The sequence below is a fragment of the Camellia sinensis genome, chromosome 8 (assembly GCF_055761805.1).
Source record: "Camellia sinensis isolate YWXY chromosome 8, ASM5576180v1, whole genome shotgun sequence".
Classification (NCBI taxonomy): Eukaryota; Viridiplantae; Streptophyta; class Magnoliopsida; order Ericales; family Theaceae; genus Camellia; species Camellia sinensis.
This window is the reverse complement of record NC_138968.1, coordinates 189,429,951-189,453,394: the sequence shown is the minus strand read 5'-3', so window position 1 is coordinate 189,453,394 and position 23,444 is coordinate 189,429,951. Positions and strand designations below refer to the sequence as shown.

Here is a 23,444-nt window from a genome sequence, read left to right as displayed (position 1 = left end):
TAACAGAACGTGTATAACATGCACTACATTCCATGCGTGTGTTAGGTCCATAACTATAAAATGACATTTATATCCTCTTTTCTTCTATTTTTTCCTTTTTCTTTTTTTCGTACTTGAAGCTCCACCATTGCACAACAGTGGTGGAATCTATATCTCCCCTATCTTTTTTACAACTGCACATTATCTCTCCACCATGTCATCGCCCTTTCTTTTTCCACTACAAGAAAATGTAGAATTTGCGACTAAAATAAGTATTTTCGTCGCTGAAAGTAGTACAAATGGCGACTAAAATCAGTTTAGTCGCCAAACTTGAGCACTTTTGGCGACTAAAGCACTTTAGTCGCCGAATATAGGGCTTTTAGCGACTAAAAGTCAGTTTAGTCGCCGAATATAGGAGTTTTAGCGACTGAAAAAATTTTAGTAGCTAAAAGGCACGGTTTTTGGCGACTAAAAGCATTTAGTAGCTAAAAGGCACGGTTTTGGCGACCAAAAAATACTTTAGTCGCCGAATATAGGTGTTTTACCGACAAACAAATTTTTTGTAGCCAAAAGTAAAGGTTTTTGGCTACTAAAAAAAATTTAGTAGCTAAAAGTGGACAAATGGCGACTAAAACTGAGTTTAGTCGGCAAAAGTGGAGCTTTTGGCGACTAAAAATCAGTTTAGTCGCTGAAAGTTGTTTTTTTTGGGTGGAAATCAATGTATTTAGCGACAAAACAGCATTTAGTAGCCAAAAAACATAGAATTGGCGACTAAAATTCATATTTAGTCGCCAAAAGTGCTCCCCTATTTTTTTTTAGTAAATACTTTATTTTTTTCGTAAAATATATTAAATAAAAATAATTATTTATATATATATTGTTTTCTATTAATATCGGTCAATATATTATATAAATAATATATGTTGTATTTATATTCATGTGAAGTTCTTGTGGCGTAGTGGGGAGAGTGTTGGTAAAGGTTTACAGAGGTTGGGACGTCAGTGGTTCGAAACCTGGGAGTAGCAATGGCTGAATTTTTTTTTTTAAGAAAAATGCTTTCAGCGACTAAACTATTTCGTCGCCAAATGTGTTGTTTTGGGCGACTAATGAGTTTAGTCGGCGATTCATGACCTATTGGCGACTAAAATAGTTGTCGCTAAATGGATAATTTGAAAAAGTGGAATTGAGTATTGGCGACCAAAAGTTTGGTCGCTGAAGACCTGACTTTTTGCCGACTAAAACGTTTTTAGTCGCCAAAACCTTGGGCGACCATTTATTGGCGACAACACTGGCGACAAAAAAAATCAGTCGGGGAAGGTAAAAAAGTGACTTTTGGCGACTAAAAATGGACCTTTGGCGACTAAAAATTTAGTCGCCAAATGTGATTTTTGTTGTAGTGTTCCTTATTTCCTTCAACAATCCAAAGCCACCATGGGACCACCACCTCACTGTAGCACAGAAATAACACACCATGACGCCCACTGAAATAGGTTATTAATATGGAATAGTTTATAATTAATTCATAGACATAAGAACAGATTGAGGTCATTCTCATGCTTTTATCGTCAAAATAAATATTTTCATTATTCAATTTCTACCCATAGTGAAAGACTTTTTCATTAACCAGTAGACATAAATGCCCACTGTTATATTCCCCAAACCTACTGTGATGATTATCATCATACATAAAAGGTCTACATAAATATATGTATGTATATGTGTGGGTTTTTATGGTAGTGAATTGAAGGAGAGGAAAGAGGCATGGGTTCTAGATTTGTATATATATAACTATACATATATACGTGTATGGGTATGTATAACTAGTTCGGCTGTGAAATCTGGTTGCTTCCATAAAAATAAAATAAAGATTAAAAAAAGGCAGCTATAATGCAGTGGAATGAAGAAGTGATGATGGGTGGTCTATTGGAGCATGCAACTGTTGACTATTGCCATGGGTTGAGAAGGAAAGGAGATAATAGAGAGAGAGAGAGAAGGTACCTGGTTCATGATGGCATAATAAAAATAAAAATTAGAACAAAGAATATAAAGGCATAATAGACTTTACACAAATTTTATTAACGGAATTTACTTCATACCATAAGAGGGTTATGTATATATTTATAGATCATAAGGGGATAATGTGTTTTTCAACTAAATCATAGAGAGGTAAACTGTAATTAACCCTGCTTTTAGTTAGATTAGATGATCGGGACAACTTTATCTATGATATCTGTACGGGGAGCAAATATTCTGGCAAGCCCGTACTCCTTTCTTTCGAGCTCCGTTACCATCTGATCACCTGCGAGCAAATAACGGTTAGCTACCCGGCGGTGTGTGGTCGGAAAAACCCTCCGACGATCAAGTTAGCGCACACCTTAGGATAGAGAGAGAGAGAGAGAGAGAAATGAGTGTTTGAGTGTAAGAATTTCCTTACAAAATGTTCCTGTGTCCCGCATGAGGGGTGCAGACATGCTTATATACCCTTCTGCGCCCCAAATCTACTCTCATTCGTCTCTCGACACGTGGCTCTGTTATCCCATCTGTCAGTACAAATCTTGCTATACATCACTTAACCCAACTGCCAGCCCACTCTGCTGGGAGCACGGCAGCCGGGCAACATTACCTCGGCTATCAACGGCCATACTGATCATGCCGAAATGCAGTTGATATAGTTTCCTACTACCGGGCCTAATTCCAGCCATGCTCAACTGTATTCCGGCGAAGCTAAGCTGGAGATTGGTTGTGCCAGTCAGCCAACAACCCTTCTCGGCCACGTTCCAAGTGCCGGCCTTCCTACCAGGTTAAGGTGCGTGCATTACAGCCTTGCAACGCGTGAGCCGGGGAGCCACATCTGGGCTGTTCTTCCACCTGTCCACCCTTCGCGGAACCGAGATCATATAGCTCGGTCCCTCGCGGGCTTTGCCATTACCGAGCAATATCTCGGCCTGATTTTGGGGCCCAATACCTCAGCCCAAATCTGTCCGACTAACGTCACGGCCCAATCTCAAATCATAAATCTCCCTCTCAATTGCCCCTTAATTCCGTCCGCAAAAGCGTGATTGGGATTACTTATTTCGACCGGGATAGTACTTTCTCGGTCCTAAAAATGCGAAATGGCGACCGGGCTAGTTGACATTCCTGTCTGCAAACTTGCCCGGTTATATTCCTCGATAGACGTCCTCTTCTTCAAAAATTGCCCGGTTGTCTCCTCAACTCTTCAACCTGTCCTTTCAGTTCTGACGTTGTCATAAATGGGGACACGTGGCAGGCTTCCATTGGACCTCGAGCAGCCAACCCAGCCGTTCGCCAGAATTTGAATTCTTGGCGGTTTCTCCGCCTATACATACAAGCCCCCTCTTCCTCATTTTGCTCCTACTGCCTCTCTGCAATCTGACGCTTCAGAGCTCAAGCACCTTTCTCCAAGTCTCGTTTGCCATTCTTCGTGCTTGAAGGAATAGTATCTGCCCTTAACTGGTAAGTCCTCAAACTCCTCTTTTGTTGCTATATTCTTAAATATTTCACACATTAGGGCACTAAAACATAGTTCTTAGGACGTAGGCCATAGAAATCGTCCCAAACCTCCCACTGTTCATGGCGTTCTTCATTTTCGCTGATGAACTTCGAAGAACTGGGGCGGACCAGGCTCCAGGTCTTCGTCTGATCCTAAAAACCACCTCAACCGAGCAAATAATCTGTTAGATATAACCATAGGAAGAATCAGGATAACAAAGGTCTTGGCCGCTCAACAGGGCTAAAATCTGGTCTGTTTGGGTGGCCGAGCTCCTTGTCAGCCTCTACGACCGATGTAGTTTGGCACTCTACACGGCCGAGCTAAAGTGAAGCTCGCTTTGCGCGACCGCGCTCCCTCTTACACTTGCTCTCCTTTTCCTACAGAGTCTAAGGGGACCACTGTCCAATCCTGAGGCTCCCAAAGACCGAGCAGCCACAAATCACCTGACAGTGCCAAACCAAAGCCGAGATAATTTAGCCGGTCGTAAATGGGGAAATTTCGCTTCCTCGTAGATACTCCGGCTGCCCTAGCTGCGTTCAGGGAGGAGTACGGCATCCCGGCCGATGTCCACCTAGAGCTCGCAGAAGAAGAGACCACGCCTTGGGGCAGAACAGAACAATGCCCCTTCATCGTGCTGTCGATTGTCGAAGGAGGCCTCCGCTTCCCACTCAACCCACTTATCACCGAGTTCCTCCGCCGCACCGGGCTGGCACCTACACAAGTGTCCACCAACACTTACCGAATTATCAACGGCGTCCATGAATTGAACAATCGGCTAGGCACCAACTTAGGTCTAGCCGAGATATTAAGGCAATACACTATAGGTCACACTGGTGACGACCTAGCCTATTACTTGAAAATCAGACCGAGCAAGGAGAAACTTGTAACCGACACCCCGGATAAAGACTTGCACGACGACAATTTTTTCTGAGTATCGGGTAATTACGAAACAGCCGAGGTACCGGGCTGGTTTATAAGCAAGAACTTCGGTTCCTCATGTAAGCCGCTCAAACTTGCTCGGTCAGCTTACATTCTTTATTCTGTAATTAACCAGTTTTCTTGTTTCTTTTGCAGCAATCCAAGCCTTGCAAGCCAACTACCAATTTCTCAACGTAGAGGCAATTCGGACCGTGCTCCGCCATCGCAACCGAGATTACAACTAGCTGCTCGGCTACACTCCAACCTACAGATACTCCGCTCCCCGCCGGAGTAAAGTTATAGCCTTCCTCCGTGCTCCATCACCTCCACCAGATCCAACTTTTCCAGACGTTCCACAAATCCGGTTGACAGAAGAGCAAAAAATGGCCAAAAGAAGCCGAATCAAAAACCTGCTCACCGCAACGTCTGTCGAGATACCGAGCGTCGCCACCCGCTCTCCAGCCGCCGGTCAGTCAAGGGGCGTCGTGGTCGCCCTTGCTTCTCAAGCTGCCGGGGAGTCAAGCCAAGTAACACGCCGGGCTGGCAAAAGAGCTCGCGCGAACCCGTCTGCCTAGCTGATTACCGAACTATCCACCGAGCAACCTACCGTCACAGCTGAACCAACGCCGGTGTGGAGACCGCAGCTCAAGCACCGGGGAAATGAGATCCCGGCAACGGCTTCCGTCAAGGGAGACAAAGAACATTTCTTGCCTTTGATCTCACCAAAGCTCTTCTCCTGCCTAGCGACGTGGTTGGCAGCGACCACGTTCCTGACACCCGGCTGGTGAAATCAGCCGTGAAGTCTATGACCAGGGTAAAAATCTCAACCTTCTACTCCAATTTTCTTATTGTTTACACGGTTTCTTCTTCTCTGATCAGGTTTCCTTTTTGCAGGCCATCCAAAAACAACACTTGGTCATGGAACGCATCCACCGACTTCGACAAAAGGCAGCCGACACTGACAGCCAGGTCCAAAGCCTCCAAGCCGAGCTCGGCCGGGCAAAAGCATCTCTCCAAATCGCCAATGCTGACAACAACAGGTTGCACGGTCAGCTTAACGAGGCCAAGAAGAAGCGCGATGAGCTCCAGGCCGAGCTAAACGCTCTGAAAAGGTCAAGGAAGAAGGACTGCCGAGATGCAAATAACGCCGGCTTCCTAGAAGCCGAGGGAAGCTACAAGAAGCAGGTCTTCGCTACCCAAGATATCTACTTCAAAGCGGGTTGGAAGTCTGCCTGCGAGCATCTCAGTCAGGGACCTGATACTGACGTCTTTGCCACCTCGCCGCTGGCCTCCCTGCCGGCCTATCTCGTGCCATATGCCAATGACGTCTTCAATGCGCTGCAGGCTGAGGCTGAGCAAGGGCTTGAAGAGGGAGAGGCTGGGAAAGATACTGACGGAGAGGAACAACCAGAACAGGAGCAGCCCGGCCAAACTGAGCCTGGTGTTGAGGACCGATCTCTAGTAGTGAACTTGGAGACAACTCCAGAATATGAATTCACCCATCTCTCCTCCTTAGCTTAGTTTTTTTTTTTTTTTTTTTTTTTTTTTTTTCCTGCAAATGTAACCGGGCTAAGGTCCCCACCTTTTGTATTAACGTTTTTATCAATGAAAAGTTTTAATTTCATCAAGTGTTTGCACGGTTTTCCCCATCTCTATTTTCAGCAAAACATCTCGGTTTGTATGACTAAGTTGCATAAATCACCAACTATCTTGACCGGAGTTAGTACCTCGGTAAACAAACTCATCCCGGTTGGAATCTCTGGGTTGGACAAACCACTAACTCTTTCAACCGGTGTAACTCATCTCGGTTGGAATCTATGAGTTGAACAAATCATCAACTCCTTCAACCGGCATAACTCATCTCGGTTGGAATCTCTGAGTTGGACAAACCACCAACTCCTTCAACCAGCGTAACTCATCTCGGTTGGAATCTATGAGTTGAACAACTCATCAACTCCTTCAACCGGCATAACTCATCTCGGTTGGAATCTATGAGTTGAACAAACCATCAACTTCTTCAACCGGCGTAACTCATCTCGGTTGAAATCTCTGAGTTGGACAAACCACCAACTCCTTCAACCGGCGTAACTCATCTTGGTTGAGAATTTCAAGTAATCAAAGCAATCAGTCAAAATGCTCAGTCAAAGAAGACACTTCTATATATTGACAAAAAGAATTACATTCTGAAGTGTAAGGCAAAAAATTCCTTTGCACAAAAAAGGAAACAAAAGCTAAAAATAGTACAGTTTGAGGTTGGCCGCATTCCATAGCCGGGGTATTCCTCTACCATCGAGATCCTCCAAGTGGTATGCCCCTTTGCCCGCCAGACCGGTTATCTTGTAGGGTCCTTCCCAATTTGCCCCTAGTTTGCCTTCACCTGGCACCAGGGTGTTGCCCATAACTTTCCTCAAAACCCAATCACCTACTTTGAAGGGTCTGGGGTGCACCGTTTTATTGTACTTCCTTGAGAGTTCTTGTTGGTAGGCAGCAATGTGGATGAGAGCCTTTTCCCGGCGCTCTTCCACCAAATCCATTTCCAGAGCAATGGCCTCGGCGTTTAGCTCGGGTTCAAAACTTTCACTTCTGAGAGTGGGCATACCTACTTCCAAAGGTATGACTGCCTCCATGCCATAAGCCAAAGCGAATGGACTTTCCCCGGTAGAACGCCGAGGGGTAGTTCGGTATGCCCAAAGGACGCTAGAAAGTTCCTCGGCCCACTTTCCCTTGGCCTTCTCAAGTCTCTTCTTCAGTCCGTCAAGAATAGTCTTGTTTGACGCCTCGGCTTGACCATTGGACTGCGGGTAAGCCGGAGTGGAGTTGTAGAATTCAATCTTCAAATCGTCACAAAACCCTCTGAATAGGCGACCGTCAAACTGAGTGCCGTTATTAGAGATCAAAATTTTAGGGATGCCGAACCGTGTTACCACATTCTGTCAGACAAACCGTTTCACGTCTTTCTCTTTGATTGTTGCCAAAGGCTCAGCTTCAACCCACTTGGTGAAGTAGTCTGTCGCTGCGATGAAGAACTTCCGGTTGCCTGGTGCTGTTGGGAGCGGCCCCACTATGTCTAATCCTTACATTGCAAAAGGCCAAGGGCTGGTTAGGGGAAAAAGTTCTCTGGCCGGCTAGGGAATCTGGTGTGCAAACTTCTGGCACTTCTCACACTTGCGAACGTATTTCTGGGCGTCGGCTTGCATGCACGGCCACCAATAATAGCCTTGCGAAATAGCGCGGTAGGCCAAGGACCAGCCCCCTATGTGACTGCCACAGATGCCTTCGTGAATTTCGTACAAGAAGGCCTCCATGCTACTCGGGTGCACGCACTTCAGATAAGGACCGGTGAAGGACTTTTTATACAACGCTCCAGATGGAGAGAGCCAAAACCGCTCTGATTTCACCTGGACTTTGTGCGATTCTTTCTTCTCGGCTGGCAGAATCCGATCTCTGAGAAACAGGACTATAGGGTCCATCCAGGAAGGACCTAGCGTAGCGCAGAATACATCCGTCTGTCCAGCTTCCTCTATGCTCGGCCGTGGAAGAAATTCAATTAACAGGGGGTTAGGAGATGTGCAATCAACCATGGAGGCGAGGCCGGCCAGCTCATCAGCTCGGTTGTTCTCTTCTCGGCCAATCTGTTGAACTCTGATTGCCTGAAATTGCTTGATGTGTTCCCTGACCAAAGCTCGGCACTTTGCCATTCTGTCGTCCTTTGCTTCATAAATCCCAGCGACTTGGTTAACCACAAGCTGGGAATCACTGTACACCATTAGCTTGGAAGCTTGCATTTGAAGCGCGCTTTTGAGACCGGCCAAAAGCGCCACGTACTCAGCTTCGTTGTTGGATGCTGGAAAGCCAAGGGTGATGGAGTGTTCAATTGTCAACCCGTCTGGTGATATCAAAACTATACCTAGCCCGGCGCCGTGACGGTTCGAGGCTCCATCAACAAAAATTTTCCACATCTCCCCCACAAAGAGCTTCCAGCATTTTGAGGGGTCCTGAGAGGCTTGAAGGTTGATGGGATCACGACTGCTCGGCTGTGCGGTTTCAAGCTCTCCATTGATCGGTTCCAATTCGGTCGCCCTTGATGATTCGGCACCGGACTCAGCAAGTTGATCTGCAATGCTCAAGTTCGTAGGTGAATCACCAGGTTGCAGTATTATGGCGGCCGTAGGTTCTGAGCTGTGTGATTCCATTTCTTCTCCCCCTGGTGATGCGGGACCGGACAGAGCTGGTGGGTCGGTGGTATTCAACTCCGTCATCGCATTACCAGGTGGTAAAACCGTATAAACTGAGGGTGCTTCAGTGGTGCGCGCAAACGCCGCGTCGCTACCTCTACCAACTGGTTGTTTTTCGGATGGTCTTACATGCACCTCATCATCTGCCGCGGTAATATCGACCGGGCATACTGGATGAGTTCCAGGTGAAAATTCGTCGACAAAGTCGGCCAAAGTCTGGGCTTTGATGGCGGTGCGCGGCTGGAACTTCACATCAAACTGTCCCAACTCGATCGCCCACTTAAGAATCCGACCGGAGAAGTCTGCCCGCTCGAAAAAAGCTTTGAGGGGGAATTCGGTCAAGACGATGACGGTATGTGCATGGAAATAATGCGCCAACTTTCTTGAAGCCATCATTAATGCCAAAGCAAGCTTCTCCAACGGCAAGTATCTCGACTCTGCCGGTAGCAAAGTTTTGCTGACATAGAAGATGGGGAGATGCTTGATTCCTTCAGCCCGGACAAGCACCGCACTGACTGCATGCTGTGATACGGCCAAATAAAGATAGAGCTCTTCTCTAGGCTCCGGTGTGACCAACAATGGCGCTGAAGACAGATACTCCTTGAGCTCGGCCAAGGCTCGGTCACACTCTTCATCCTAGGAGAACTTTGATTTTAAGGACTGAAAGAAAGGGCGGCAGCGATCTGATGACCGGCTTATAAATCGATTAAGCGCGGTGGCCATTCCGGCCAGATGCTGCACGTCTTTTGCCGAGCTAGGCTGTTTTAACTTTTGCACGGGTTAGATTTGTGTAGGGTCTGCTTCGATACCCCGGTTCGTGACTAAGAATCCCAAAAAATTTTCGGATCCCACGCCGAAGGCATACTTAGACACATTCAGGCGTAGCTTGTGCTTTTTGAGAATGGCGAACATCTCGGCCAAGTCGGACAAATGATCTGCCTGATGCCGGCTTTTAACCACCATATCATCAATGTAGGCTTCCATTGTTCGGCCCAGCAAAGGAGCAAACATCTTGGTCACCATCCTCTGAAAAGTTGCCCCGGCGTTCTTCAAACCAAAAGGCATGACTCGGTAGCAAAAGAGTCCCCTTGGTGTAGTAAACGAGGTGATATCTCGGTCGGGGCCATGCATGGCAATCTGATGATAGCCGCGGTAGGCATCCAAGAAACTTAGCCTGTTATGTCCAGCCGTCAAATCCACAAGCTGGTCAATTCTAGGCAAAGGAAAGCTATCTTTTGGACAAGCTCGGTTGACGGTCTTGTAATCAATGCACACCCGCCACTTCCCATTCTTTTTTGGTACCACCACTGTATTTGAGATCCATCGAGGATAGTGTACTTCCTGAATTGCCCGTGCCTCTAGCAAATTCTTGACCTCTTCCGCAACTACCTCGGCGTGATGCAGCGCCGATCTCCTTGTTCGTTGAATGACTAGCTTGGCTCCGGGGAAGACATTGAGATGATGGCAAATAAAACTAGGATCGAGGCCGGGCATGTTGTAAGGCGACCATGCAAAAACTTTGATGTTGGCCATCAAAAACTCAACCATCCCGGTCCGTTCCGTGGCTGTAAGGCTTGAGCCGAGCAAGAAGAACTTGTCCGGCTGCTCTGTATCAATTCGCACCTCCACCAATTCCTCGACAGCTTTGTCTTCGGCTTTGGTGCCCACATCATCCAAGACACCCTGCTCCTCCGGTCCTTCAATCATTTGAACAAATCCTTTGGCAGCCCGGCTCTCGTTGACCGCCACGAAGCACTGCTTTGACATGACCTGATCGCCCCAAATCTCCTCGATTGCCCCCATAGCCGAGGGGAATCTCATTACTTGGTGGAAAGTCGATGCCACGGCTTGCATAGCGTGAAGCCACCCCCTTCCAAGGATCAAATTGTAAGTAGATGGCACCTGTAATAACCAGAACTCCACCTGTTTGACCACAGATCTAGCTTTGACCGGCAGGATAATCTTTCCCAAAGGCCACTCCGGTTGTGAGTTGAAACCAACCAACGGCGATGTCGCCGGGGCCAAATCCGTGTCTCGGAGCTTGAGCTGTTGGAAAGCGTCGTAGTACATGATCTCGACCGAGCTTCCCTGATCGATCAAGATCCGTTTCACTTCAAAATCTTTGACGCAGAGTGTTACTACTAAGGCGTCATTGTGCGGTTTCTGAATGCGCTCCAAGTCCTTGGAGGAGAAACTGATCACATCTTTTTCTTCCGTCTTCCCCCTCTTGAGCGCAGGCTGAACTGACAAAACTTTCCTTATGTGCTTTACCTTCTTGATCATACCACGGAGCTCGCAAACACGCGCCGGTTCCACTATGCCGTGGATGACATTCACAACCCCTAGAGGAGGTGCATCCCGGTCGTCCGGTCCCCGCGGATCAACCGGAACTTGATTTGCCTTAACGCCCCTATCAATGTAAAGATCCAGGTGCCCGGCCGCGACTAGCTCTTCCAGATGTTGCCTCAATGGCAAACAATCCTCAGTCCGGTGGCCACGCTCCCGATGAAACGTGCAACGATACCGCGGATTGTAGCCCTTTTGTTCGTCACCCAACTTAACAGGAAACTGGACGTACTCCTCGTCTCGGATTTCACTAAGTATGCGATAGATCAGAATCTTGAAGACCGTGGTAATGCCAGTCCTTGCCTTCAACCTTCTGTTTGCATCCGCTACGTCATCTCGGGGGTAGTCATCCCGGTCATTACGACGTCCTCTACCCTAGTTTTTGCGATTCGAGCCTCGGTCCGATTCTTCGGCTCGGTCACTTGAGCGGCTGGACTCTTGTCCAACTGCGTGCACTTTGCCTGCTGTCTTCTTGTCTGTTGCTACCGGAGTTACCTTCACGGTAGATGCTGACGCGTCATCCTCGACTCGGATGTGCTCATTGATGCGCTGCATGAGCTGGCCCATGGACGTCGGTTGGTGCATGGTAAGCCAGTCCCGCAGTCTATATCCGACCGGGAGACCACGCTTGTGTTTGAGTGATTGCAAGGTTGAGCGGGCAATCTAAGATCTCGTTGAAGGTTTCCCAACACCGAGAGTTGTATGCCTTCAATGTGTCGCTCGGTTCCATCTTGACACTCAGTAGATGATTGACTTCCTTTGGCGTTTTTGTGTTGGTTTTGAAGCGCGTAACAAAGGCTTCGGCCAGCTGATGCCACCTCTCAATACTCCCCTCTAGCAGCCTTTCAAACCACTTTAAGCCCAGTTCGCCCAAACTTGACGGAAAGATGAGGCACATAAGGGCGTCATTCCGCCTATGTCCGGCCATAACCTGTCGGAAATGACTTACATGCATGTAGGGATCGGTTTTCCCGTCGTAAAGCGTGAACTTTGGCTGGTGGAAGCCTGCCGGAAGCGGTGTAGTTTCTATTTCTAAGGAGAAAGGGGTGGCACTCAACCTGGCCAAATCTGAATCCACTAGGAGTGGCGCTGCTTGGCGGGGTGGAGGCATTCTGACCTCCTCGCTGGCGTGAACCCCGTAGGACAGCCGCTGGAACGCCAGTATCCTCTGAGCTTCGCGCCGGCGAGCCCGCTCCTTTAAGACCGCCCGCAAATCCTCTGAATGAGCGGAGTAAGAGTACCTCGACGTCGTCACCGAACGTGAGGGCCGGTAGGTGCTGTCTTGCGCGCTAGACTTCTCTGCATGCACGTCAAAATCACCAACCTGATAACTTCTGGTAATAGAAATGGACGGAGTGCGTCGCTGACTCTGACCGCCTAAACGGCGGGAGGGGGTGCACTTACTGTGGTCACCCACTCCAGCTACACCTGCCGCTTGAGCTCTTCCATCTCCGCTGCCATTCGCCGGATGACAGCGTCTTGGTCCCTCAACTTACGTTCCAGACATCGGGCATGTGATTCTCTCCGCCGTCGATGACCGTTCGGACTTCGTGAATGACCATAACTTCTTCCGCACTTATCCCGCGCATCTCCTGTCTGTCCTCTAGTGGGTGTCTCCAAATCCGCCATTGGATGGATGGCGGGAGGTCCTTCTCTCCTTCGGGTGAACTCCGGGGTGGCTCCGTCTATGGCAGACAACGGAAACTCATCGTTGTTCGTCATGGACGATGATCAGACGAGCCTGGAAGACAAGGTTTTGTCTGTCAAGCTTCCCACAGACAGCGCCAATTGTACGGGGAGCAAATATTCCGGCAAGCCCGTACTCCTTTCTTCCGAGCTCCGTTACCGTTTGATCACCTGTGAGCAAATAACGGTGAGCTACCCGGCGGTGTGTGGCCAGAAAAACCCTCCGACGATCAAGTTAGCGCATACCTTAGGATAGAGAGAGAGAGAGAGGAGTGTTTGAGTGTAAGAATTTCCTTACAAAATGTTCCTATGTCCCGTATGGGGGGTGCAGACATGCTTATATATCCTTCTGCGTCCCAAATCTACTCTCATTCGTCTCTCGACACGTGGCTTTGTTATCCCATCTGTCAGCACAAATCTTGCTATACATCACCTAACCCAACTGCCAGCCCACTCTGCTGGGAGCACGGCAGCCGGGCAACATTACCTCGACTATCAACGGCCATACTAATCATACCGAAATGCAGTTGATATAGTTTCCTACTACCGGGCCTAATTCTAGCCATGCTCAACTGTATTCCGGCGAAGCTGAGCTGGAGATTGGTTGTGCCGGTCAGCCAACAACCCTTCTCGGCCACGTTCCAATTGCCGGCCTTCCTACCGGGTTAAGGTGCGTGCATTACAGCCTTGCAACGCGTGAGCCGGGGAGCCACATCTGGGCTGTTCCTCCACCTGTTCGCCCTTCGCGGAACTGAGATCATATAGCTCGGTCCCTCGCGGGCTTTGCCATTACCGAGCAATATCTCGGCCTGATTTTGGGGCCCAGTACCTCGGCCCAAATCTGTCCGGCTAACGTCACGGCCCAATCTCAAATCATAAATCTCCCTCTCAATCTTCAATCCAACTGGTCATTTCAGGTTGATTGATTTTGTATGCTTAACTTGTAGATCTAAGCTATATCTCAAACCAATACAACCAAGTAATTGTCAAATTTGGTGACTCATAAAAAAAAAAAAAAAAAAAAAAAAAAAAAAAAAAAAACTGTTTGGTTTGTATTTCTGAAAAATTTTTGAGAAATTTTCTCTACAAATAAGTTTTTAAAAGTAATTAAACCAAACAAATTTTCCCAAAAAAATTTCTCAAAACTTGTAAATCAAACAAGTTTTCCAAACAAATCTCTCTCTCACACACATCAAATCAATCACTTTTTCCAAAACTCTCTCTCAAAATAATTTTCCAAAACATCTTTGGAAAAAAACCAAACCAAACAACTTTTCGTACTTTTTATCTCTAAAACACATCTCTCAAACACAAAGCAAACATACCTTAAGATTCATCGTTTTGAATCAAAGTGTCTTTATAGAAATATAAAAAAATAGTTTGGCATATTTTTCAAAAATAAAACTATATGTATTTTTAAATTTGTTCATCTTCCTATTTATTTATTTTTTAAAAATAGCTTTGAAAATAATGAACCAAATGAATGTCTAAAAAAATTAAAAACAATGTTGTAAACCATATGACACCATGGGTAAAATACCAATATAAAGTATTGAATCTCACTATATAAATCAATCATATTTAAGGTTATGCCTAAAATACGTATTGTTATTTTGGATATCTTCTCTCTCTAGTCTCAATTAGTCTATTTTAGAATTTTGTTTCAATAATTCAATTTATTTTTTTCTTTGTACGGTAAAATAAAAATATAAAGTAAGACCAAATTACGCCTTTGTTCGGGAAGATGGGTTGGGTTTGGGGCTATTTTAGTTACAATAAGTCAAAGTAAATTTTTTAACTCAATAAGACAAAACATCACATCCAACCCATAATTATTACATTCTTTCTCTCACAAAAAGCCGAAAAGCTCTTCTCAAATGAGCCTTTTTAGCCCAGATTAAAATAATCAAAAAGTCAACCAACTTCCCAAACAAATCCTACATAAATCTGAGTGACCTATTTTGAAAAATAGGTTTTTTTTTTTTTTTTTACTTTTTTTAAAAAAATGTACAAAAAAATAAATAAATAGAGAATTAATGTGACTCAAAATAGTCAAAAAAACAAAAAAAAAAAAAAAAGCCTAACTTTTAATCCAATTGACAAAGAAAAAAGGAGTTGAACCTCCAAAGAGCATAAATCTAATCTAGCAATAAAAAGTTGTAACCTCATAATGAAATACTTAAGAGAGTGCAACCAATTTCTTCTAAATTACTTGCAAAGACTAAAGTCAGTCTTTGACGTGCACGTTCAAAAATTAACCCTTTAATATGGCTAAATATAATATAGTTAACTAATTACACTAAGTTGTGATTATATTCAACAATAAAATATTACAAATAAGACCGAATAATCTTTATCTCTCACTATATACTCTCCATTACTGTAATATAAAATTTCTCATTAAATAATAATGTTTACACGTAATATTACCAATATATTTAATATTTATTATTATTATTTTTTTTATATTTTACTTTTATTTTTTGCCTAGATTGTAGGATATTAATTTTTGTTAGTAAAATTATATTATAATTAAAAGGGTCACAAATCCCTAACTTTCCTCTCATCATAGCTTAAGGTGTGGTTGTAAAACCACTGTTCCATTTGAAAAATGATTTTTTTTAACTAAAATATGATATGAAAAAATCAAGAATGTTTTTTTATGAAAAAACATACACAAAAAAAAGTGAATGAAAAGGAATTGTTGACTTCGTAAAGTGAATGAGAGGAAATTTTTTACTTTTTTTCGTATGGATTAATTTTTTTTTTTACTTCTTTTATTTTTAGTAATTTTTTAACTAAAATACTTACCAATACTTGCCAAACAACCCCAAATGAATCTGTGAGGGCTAAGGATGATTATTTTCTTCTATCTCGCTCTGCACTCGCATCTCCTATCCTGTCTAGCACAAATTTTCCCTGTCCCAATTAATAAGTGGGGCGGGAACGGATTTTGCTTCCCCCGCCCCATTCCACCCGAATCCCGACCCAATTATATTTATTTTTCATTATAATAAAATTAAAACACTAAAATATTATACTTAATATTAATTTTTACGCATTTATTTTTTATCTTATGTAATATAATTCTTATTAAGTATAAATTATTATTCGTAATATATTATATTATTTATAATTTTTATTAATATTTTTATTTTTTAACTTATAAAATTAATCCGGCTTCTACCGACTTCCATCCCTTCGGATTTGTCCTGCCGGATATGATAGGGGACATAAGTAGATTTTTACATACCCACCCCAAACCAGACTTGTGTTCATCCTATATGGGCCATCCAATCATAGCTAGTAGGTTGCACCACAAACTGTCATGTGTGTAGCTCCAAATTCATCTACGCAAACCATGAGATGGGTTGTGAAACGGCCTCGCTTTGGGTCAAATTAATGACCGCTTTCTTTGGTCGCTGTTCGGTCACCATCCTTTGGGGCTGTCGTTATTAATGTGTATATATGCCCATCTTTTAGATAAGGAAAAAAATCTATGTTCACAAAAAATATCTACATATAGATATGCGGTAAAATATTTGTAATTATAAATATAAATATTTTATATGTAATAGATGTAAATATTTTGTATTGTGTTTGTGTTTTATTTTGTGAATTTTTTTTTTATACACATAATCAAATTGTTTAAATAATTGTATAGAAATTAAACAATTTGAACGGGTTGACTAGCATTGGTTCCAATCTTTTGTCAATTTATACATAATATAGACCCAACTGTTGCAAATCCAAAACCTTGAGAGGAACCCCATCACACGTTTGCATATATGTGTGAACAATTTTTTTTTTGGTTTAATATCCAAATCCCACAAGTTTAAGTTATAAGGCGGTTAGTTGCTTGATCAATTCAATCGGATTGAGGGATTGTTTCCAAATTAAATTGCAACAGTTTGATTAAATTAGAGTTCGAGTCCAACCGCTACCCTGAGTACGAGTTTAAATCAAAATTCAGGGGTTGTTTGGTATAGACTATATAATCCATCTTTTTATCTTTTTATCTTTTTTCCATTACATCACCTCTCTACTTTTCTGCACATCTTTTCGTAAAAAGACAAAAAGTACACTTTTTTAGGACACCTCAAACCAACCCTCAGGCTAAACTTGAGATGTCGAAATTCAAATATATTTTATATATATATATATATATATATAAAATATGATTTTTGATTGATCTAAGCTAATATAAAATACTTTTTGGAAAGAAAAAAATGAAAAATATCTCAAAAAATATAAACACAAAATGTAAAAAGAAAATTAATTTGGTTTATGTGAATCAAGCTGTACAAAATTACCTTTGAATATACGATTTAATTCAAGCGGTGAGAAAATAATTCGTAATTTATAATATTTCATTTATTACATCTAATTTATATAAATTAATAATAAAATTCAAATTGCTCGAGTTGTGAGAACTCCTATTTAAACCCTATTCGAATTTACTTCGAGTTGATCAGTATTTACCTGGACTTTGACAAAATTTAAAATTACACTGCCAAACTTTAAGGTTGTGTTTGGTTTAATTTTAAAATTATTATTCTCTTTTTGAAATTGTGATTTGAGTGTAGAATTGTGAGTTGAGTTTTGAAAACAAAAAATTTGTTACGTCATGAGTTTTAAAAAGGGTTTTTGAATTTTGAATTTTAGAAAGAGTTTTGAGTTTTAAAAAAAGTTTTGAATTGTATTTTGACTTTTGAATTTTGAGTTGTATTTTGAAATTTTTGGATTTATTTTTTTAAAATATTAAAAAAAATTTAAGAAAATTTTATTTATTTATTTTAAATATATAAAGCTTATTTAAATATTTTATTTTTTTTTATTTTAAACATTTTATTTTATTTTGTATATATTTTAATTTTTAATTTTAATATTTTAAACTCAAAACACAACTTTCTACTCAAATCGTAACTAAACACATAACTCAAAACTCCACACTACTTTCAAAACTTTACACTCAAATAATAACCAAATCATAACAAAAAAATTAAAATATTTAAAAATATATTTATAAAATAAAATAAAATATTTAACATAAAAAATAAAAAATATTTAAAATAAAAATAATTTTTTTAAATTTGTTAATATTAAAAAAATACAACATATAAATGCATAAAATATAGTGCAAATTCAACAAATAAATATTTAAAATATAAAATATTTACCCTAAAATAATAGAGGCACTTTTTCATTATCTCTTTTCATCTACTTATGTTTCATTTAGTCTACATTATTTTCTTAGATTCGAATAAATCCTACGGATGATATAGTTACCAAAATACCCCTAATAATATTCACATTTATAGTGTGAATGTTCTGTGATGTGAATATTCACACCGTCAATGTAAATGTTAACATGTCAATATAAATATTCATATTGTTAATGTGAATGTTCACATTTTCCAAATTGATAACTGTTCAAAAAATATTTATAAGGGTAGAAATGTCCATAAAATATCTTAAATATAAAAATTATGATTTGACAGATCAAATGTTCGAATAATAAAACTTATTAGAATATAAAAATATCTAATGGATTAATTGAGATACAAACACTTGAAAAATAATGTTTTAATAAATTTTCCAAAAGAATAAAATTTAAAAAATTAAGAAATTGTTTTGGGTCGCTGTCAGTAGTTCATTATCAATGCCGTAGTGCCTACCGGCTAGTGATCCCAATGGGCACATGAGGTTGACCATGGGCCAGATCACCTGGCCTGTTAGATGGACAAGGGCTCTTCATACTACAAGGCCCAAATTATTGGATCATGCGGTACTAAAACAAGGTGCATGGATCTTTCATAATATCATTTGATATTTTACATAAGTGGTTTCTAACACAAAATTTATGAAATAATCACTTCAAATTATTATTATAAATTCAGACTGAGACTCACAAAATGAAATATAAACAAGTATAAACAAGTAGTATAAGGGCTCATTCCCAAAAATAAAATCAACATAAAATTTAAAAAAAACTATTTCGGAGGAAAATATTTTCCCTTGTTCAAAACAAACTGATGGTGGAAAATATTTTTACCACCACTGCCATCACTACCACACTAACAGCACCACTACTACCACTACTACTACTACTACAATCAATAACACAGTAGTTTCAAGATCACAATCAACTATAGAAAAACAAATTTCACAAAAAACATTTTTAGTAGAAAACATAAAGGATGTTTTCTCCAGAAACAAATGGAGTTTTAAGGGCAAGTGAAAGCAATGAATGAAACTCTCAAACGTCCTGTGTGAACAAACAAAATGAGACATGGGATCACTTTCATTCCACAATTTTGTTTCCCCTAGTTGATTGTCAACCGAGTTCTTTGCACAATTCTCGTGAACTAACTTCAAGTAACCCCCATCTAAAAATAAAATAAAATAAAAAAAAATTCCAAGTACCACAACGGTACAAAACTAATGTTAAGATTTCACAACCTTTCCCACAAATGAAAATTTAGAATTATCATGAGAAATTTTACTATTACGTGGATGACAATAAGAGAAGAAGGAGATGACCGATTTCTAACACTATTTCCAGCCCTAAAAAATAAATAAATAAATAAAATAATAATAATAATAATAATAAAAGTAAAATAAAAACAAACTGTGCAAACTAGAAACATGTATGAAAGTCCTGCAATTTTGAGGAGCCCTTAGAAGCACCAACCCAGCAGGCTCCGGTATAATTTTGATAATTCCTAGCGATTTAAGATTGTTTGGGATGATCTAAATAAGGCCTCATTTGGGAACCCTCCCTTTTAGTCAAAAAGTTACTAAATTAGCCAAAAAGCCAACAACCCATACCAAAAAGTCAAAGATTTTATTTTCTCTCTACTTTTTGCACATCTTTTCGTAAAAAGTCAAAAAGTCATCCCACACATAAGAGTTGTTTTTAGCTCATATTTTAGCAAAATAGTCAAAAAGTTACTAAATTAGCCTGTTCCCAAACGAGGCCTAAGTGTAATTTTTGATTTTTTACGAAAAAATGTGCAGAAAAGTAGAGAAGTGATGTGGCTCAAAAAAATAAATAAGTGTACTATTTACACCCCAAACCAACCGTGCTGATGTCTTATCATTGCAAAGCATTCACAAAAGCCATGAATGAGTCAACGTCTCTCTTCTCCGAGGGGTACTTGATAGGCCTGGAAGTGTGTTTAGGGAAGAAAAGTATTGTGGGGAAACTTCCCAACTGTAGTTCTTTCTCTGCAAATGCCTTCTGATCGCCATCAGCCCTAAACTTCCCCACCTTCACTCCAATATCCACCAGCTTTTCTGCCAACACCAAGTATGATTCTTCCATTGCCTATGAAACACAAGGTCGGTTAGAAAAAACTACAAAGTAATCATAATTATTTGCATCAAAACTATCTTACATGGACTCGGGTATAGGTGTTGGGCACAAGTGCGTATTTAGAGAGTGGACCATCAAAACTCTAATTCATGCATAAGCGGAATTGAAAAAAAAAATAATTTTTTTTTAAAATATTTTTTTTAATGTATTTTGTGTGATAAAATGAGGTTTTACGTAACATAAGAGTGTCAGAGGCTTTTTTTCTCATTTTATAGCACTTTTGCAACGAAAGATATGTATAAAGACTGTTAAATATGAAAGTGTCTGATCGGAAGTATTAGCAGCATATCTCACACCCATATCTAAGTGTCAATTATAGCATCAAAGTAATATAATTCTTTACTCTTGATTAATTTTTACCTGGCAAAAGTTGCACCAAGGTGCATAAAGCACAACAAGCCAAGGTTCACTTCGACGGTTCAGTCTAGCCAAGTTTTCGATCCCAGTTCTACTCAAGCCAATCAAATTCTGACTGTTAAAGATGTCAGAGACAGTTGCGGTTCCATTCGTTTGCATAGCACCATTTCCGTTCCCATTAACTTGGGACAACTCTTCCTGTTTGATGTTTCCTTTGTGAAGGCCACATTCCTTGGCCTTAGCATCTTCCCACCACCACCTTCCTTCCCTTTCATGCTGCCCTGGCAGGACTGGCCTCGTGCAAGGCTCACATCCAATCGAGATGTATCCTCGTGAATGCAAGGTATTGACCGGTACATTCATGGCTCGTAGGAAGTTCCAAATGTGTAGGCCTTCAACATTGGCCACGGGATTCCACTTCACCAAGCTGCCAATTCCACCATCCTTTCCTTCAAAGGCAGGATCCACCTGGACAACAGGGACATCTGTTCTTGTGCCCGGAGACTGATCTTTTCTTTGCCCAGTGATCCAGGCTCTAAGTTCCTTAAGTGCCCTCCTTAAAGGCCTGACCTTCCTAACTCTGCAGCACTCTTGGTGACCGTCATCATAGAATGAGAAAAGCCCTTTGCCCCTTACAAGTGCTTGAACCTCAACAGCATCGGGGAACATGTATTCGATGTGAATGCCATAATGCTTCTCAACAATATCAAAGAACTGGTATGTCTCTGGATTTAATCTCCCCGTATCCAGGCTGAACACCCTAAATGGCCGACCAGTTAGTCGTGCATACTCAATCAAGGCCACATCCTCAGCTCCACTGCACAAATCAATACCAACAGAAATTTCAATATGGTTCTTCATTCTTGATGACTAAAATACTATTGCAAGTCTTATCAAGTGCACCAACAAAACATTTTGTTACTAATCAGTTGAGGGACACTAATAACTGCAGGCCATCTCAGTGAGCATTCACGGTGCACATCACACTCATAAAGGCCAAGAAAAAATCATTATGGTGCTCTTTTGCTTGGGAAGTCCAAATATGGGATTTGACCAGGATTGGAATCATGTAACGTAATGAAAAGAATCTAAGTTGATAACTAGGACTTCAGTGGCGGATCATTGAATTGTATGTGAAGAGGTGTTGATGAGATCAAGGTAAAAGATCTTTTACTGAATTGCAAATGAAAACCAATACACAATATCAAAATTGAAGGCTACACAAATCTATGGGAGACATAGCACAAATGTTAACTACAACCATTCCTCAAGCATCCAGGATGCTTTTTTGACACCAGATGAACAGCACAGATAAACGGGATATAAAGGACTAAATAGGAAAAAAAGTGTACTCCAGTGCACGAGGCTCCTGTCACTGAGGGGTTTGAGGAGGGAAAAGCATTACATAATGCAAATTATTATTATTATTATTATTATTAGTACCTAAATAAAAGGGGTTAAACAAGAAACTCCTACTTACACACGGAAATCTTTTGATGAACCACAACTCAACATCAAACATGACTAATGTGGCAAGGTTGTTAGGATTGGCTTTTTTAGTTTTTAGTTTTTTTTTTTCCTTTTTAGGGTTTTCAAAATCTAAAAAAGTTGATGTGTTTGAGAAGTTGCTAAACAGATATTGTAACCCTTTTCCTTAATTCAACCAATCATAGTATTGAGTAGTAAATATAATGACTAAAGTTTGATGACTAGAACAAATCAACTGAAACAGGAGAAGATTATAAATACCTGAAAGCAATGGCAATGTCATTCCCAAATTTCTCGAGGGCTTTGTCCATAATTTCCAGTGGGGAAGCACTTTCCAACTCTTTTGCCAGTTTCTCAAAATCCTCTGGTCCTGTCTTATCTCCAACTTCTACAAATTTGCCATAAAAAAGGGTCAAATTGCCAACTAAAAGTAAGAGAATAAAGAACCTAAGCGCGATGAGACGCGTACCAGCAGCATCCATGGTTCCTGCGGATGGAATAGCTGAATCACTTCTCTTCGTTTCTGCACTGACCGGTCTTACTGAGCCTCTTTGCCGGCGGTGACCATCGATAGTCGTTGATTGAAAGCCAACTCGATCCAAGGGCCGCAATGATTGGATCCATGAAGCTGAATTGTTGATCAAGTTCATAGAGAATGAATTAGAGATCAAACTCCCCCAAATTAAACCAAAATACACAAAAAAAAATTGAATTTTTTAACATGTCCTGGTCTTTTGATTTCGAAAAACTCAAAGATTAGCTGGATTCATCCGGAATTCTTGCTAAAAATACTGTTTCTAGAGCATTGCTCTCTTTTAATTCAACCATTTTCTCAGAATCCAAACGGAATCGCAAAATACAAAACCACAAATAACAATTCAAACGACAGAGAGAGAGAGAGAGAGAGAGAGAGAGGAACCTTTGAGCTCGCGTGAAGGGATTGAATTCGAAGCAATCGAGGAGCGAATTACAGAAGAAGAAGAAGAAGAAGAAGAAGAAGAAGAAGAGGAGGAGATTAACGCCATTAGATTCTCAAAGGCTTGAGACTCAAGATTTGCTCGTCTTTATAGCAATTTGTGTTCCACTAGTCATTTATTTCTGAGTAGTTTGGACTCTTTTTATTTTTGTTTTTTTTTTAAAGTCATACCAGTGCTTTGTGTTTTTAAAAACATAAAACATTTATAATTTCAAGAAATAAATTAAAAAAAACGTAGAAAATAAAATTCCATTTTAAAAATTGAAACCCACCTGCAAATAGCTTGGATTTACGCAACTTTCTCGCTCCTCTCTCTTGGAGAAAACGAAGACAGACGGGTTGTTTTGAAAGGTGATTAAAAATTAATTATTATAATTATTTTTTATTTTTTAAAAAATATATAAAAAAAACTAGATAAATAATTTGATTTAAAATAGATTAAAATTTTAAATTTGACTTTTAATCGAATTTTCAAATTAACCCTTAAGGATATGTGATTTTCTCTCTCCTCTCCCATGTAAAAAATAAATAAATAGAATTAACAATTAGAGAAATTATTAATTAGTTTCA

General features: G+C 41.0%; 1 protein-coding gene across 1 annotated transcript; it reads right to left on the bottom strand.

The window, feature by feature from the left end:
- Positions 1-19,503: 19,503 nt before the first annotated feature.
- LOC114276131 (5'-adenylylsulfate reductase 3, chloroplastic) lies at positions 19,504-23,215 on the bottom strand. The gene is made up of 5 exons (XM_028217913.2): positions 22,818-23,215; positions 22,368-22,526; positions 22,160-22,286; positions 20,414-21,227; positions 19,504-20,005 (listed from the first exon to the last, which is right to left on the bottom strand). Exons 1-5 carry the CDS (start codon positions 22,921-22,923, stop codon positions 19,775-19,777), a joined length of 1,437 nt encoding a protein of 478 aa, XP_028073714.2. The 5' UTR covers positions 22,924-23,215; the 3' UTR covers positions 19,504-19,774.
- Between the last annotated feature and the right edge of the window lie 229 nt (positions 23,216-23,444).

Coding starts and splice junctions, on each gene's coding strand:
- LOC114276131 (XM_028217913.2), bottom strand. CDS start 22,923: ATGGCGTTAATCTCCTCCTCTTCTTCTTCTTCTTCTTCTTCTTCTTCT. Junction 22,527..22,817: donor CCCTTCACGCGAGCTCAAAG/GTTCCTCTCTCT, acceptor TCAACAATTCAG/CTTCATGGATCCAATCATTG. Junction 21,228..22,159: donor GACATTGCCATTGCTTTCAG/GTATTTATAATC, acceptor TGATTTGTGCAG/TGGAGCTGAGGATGTGGCCT.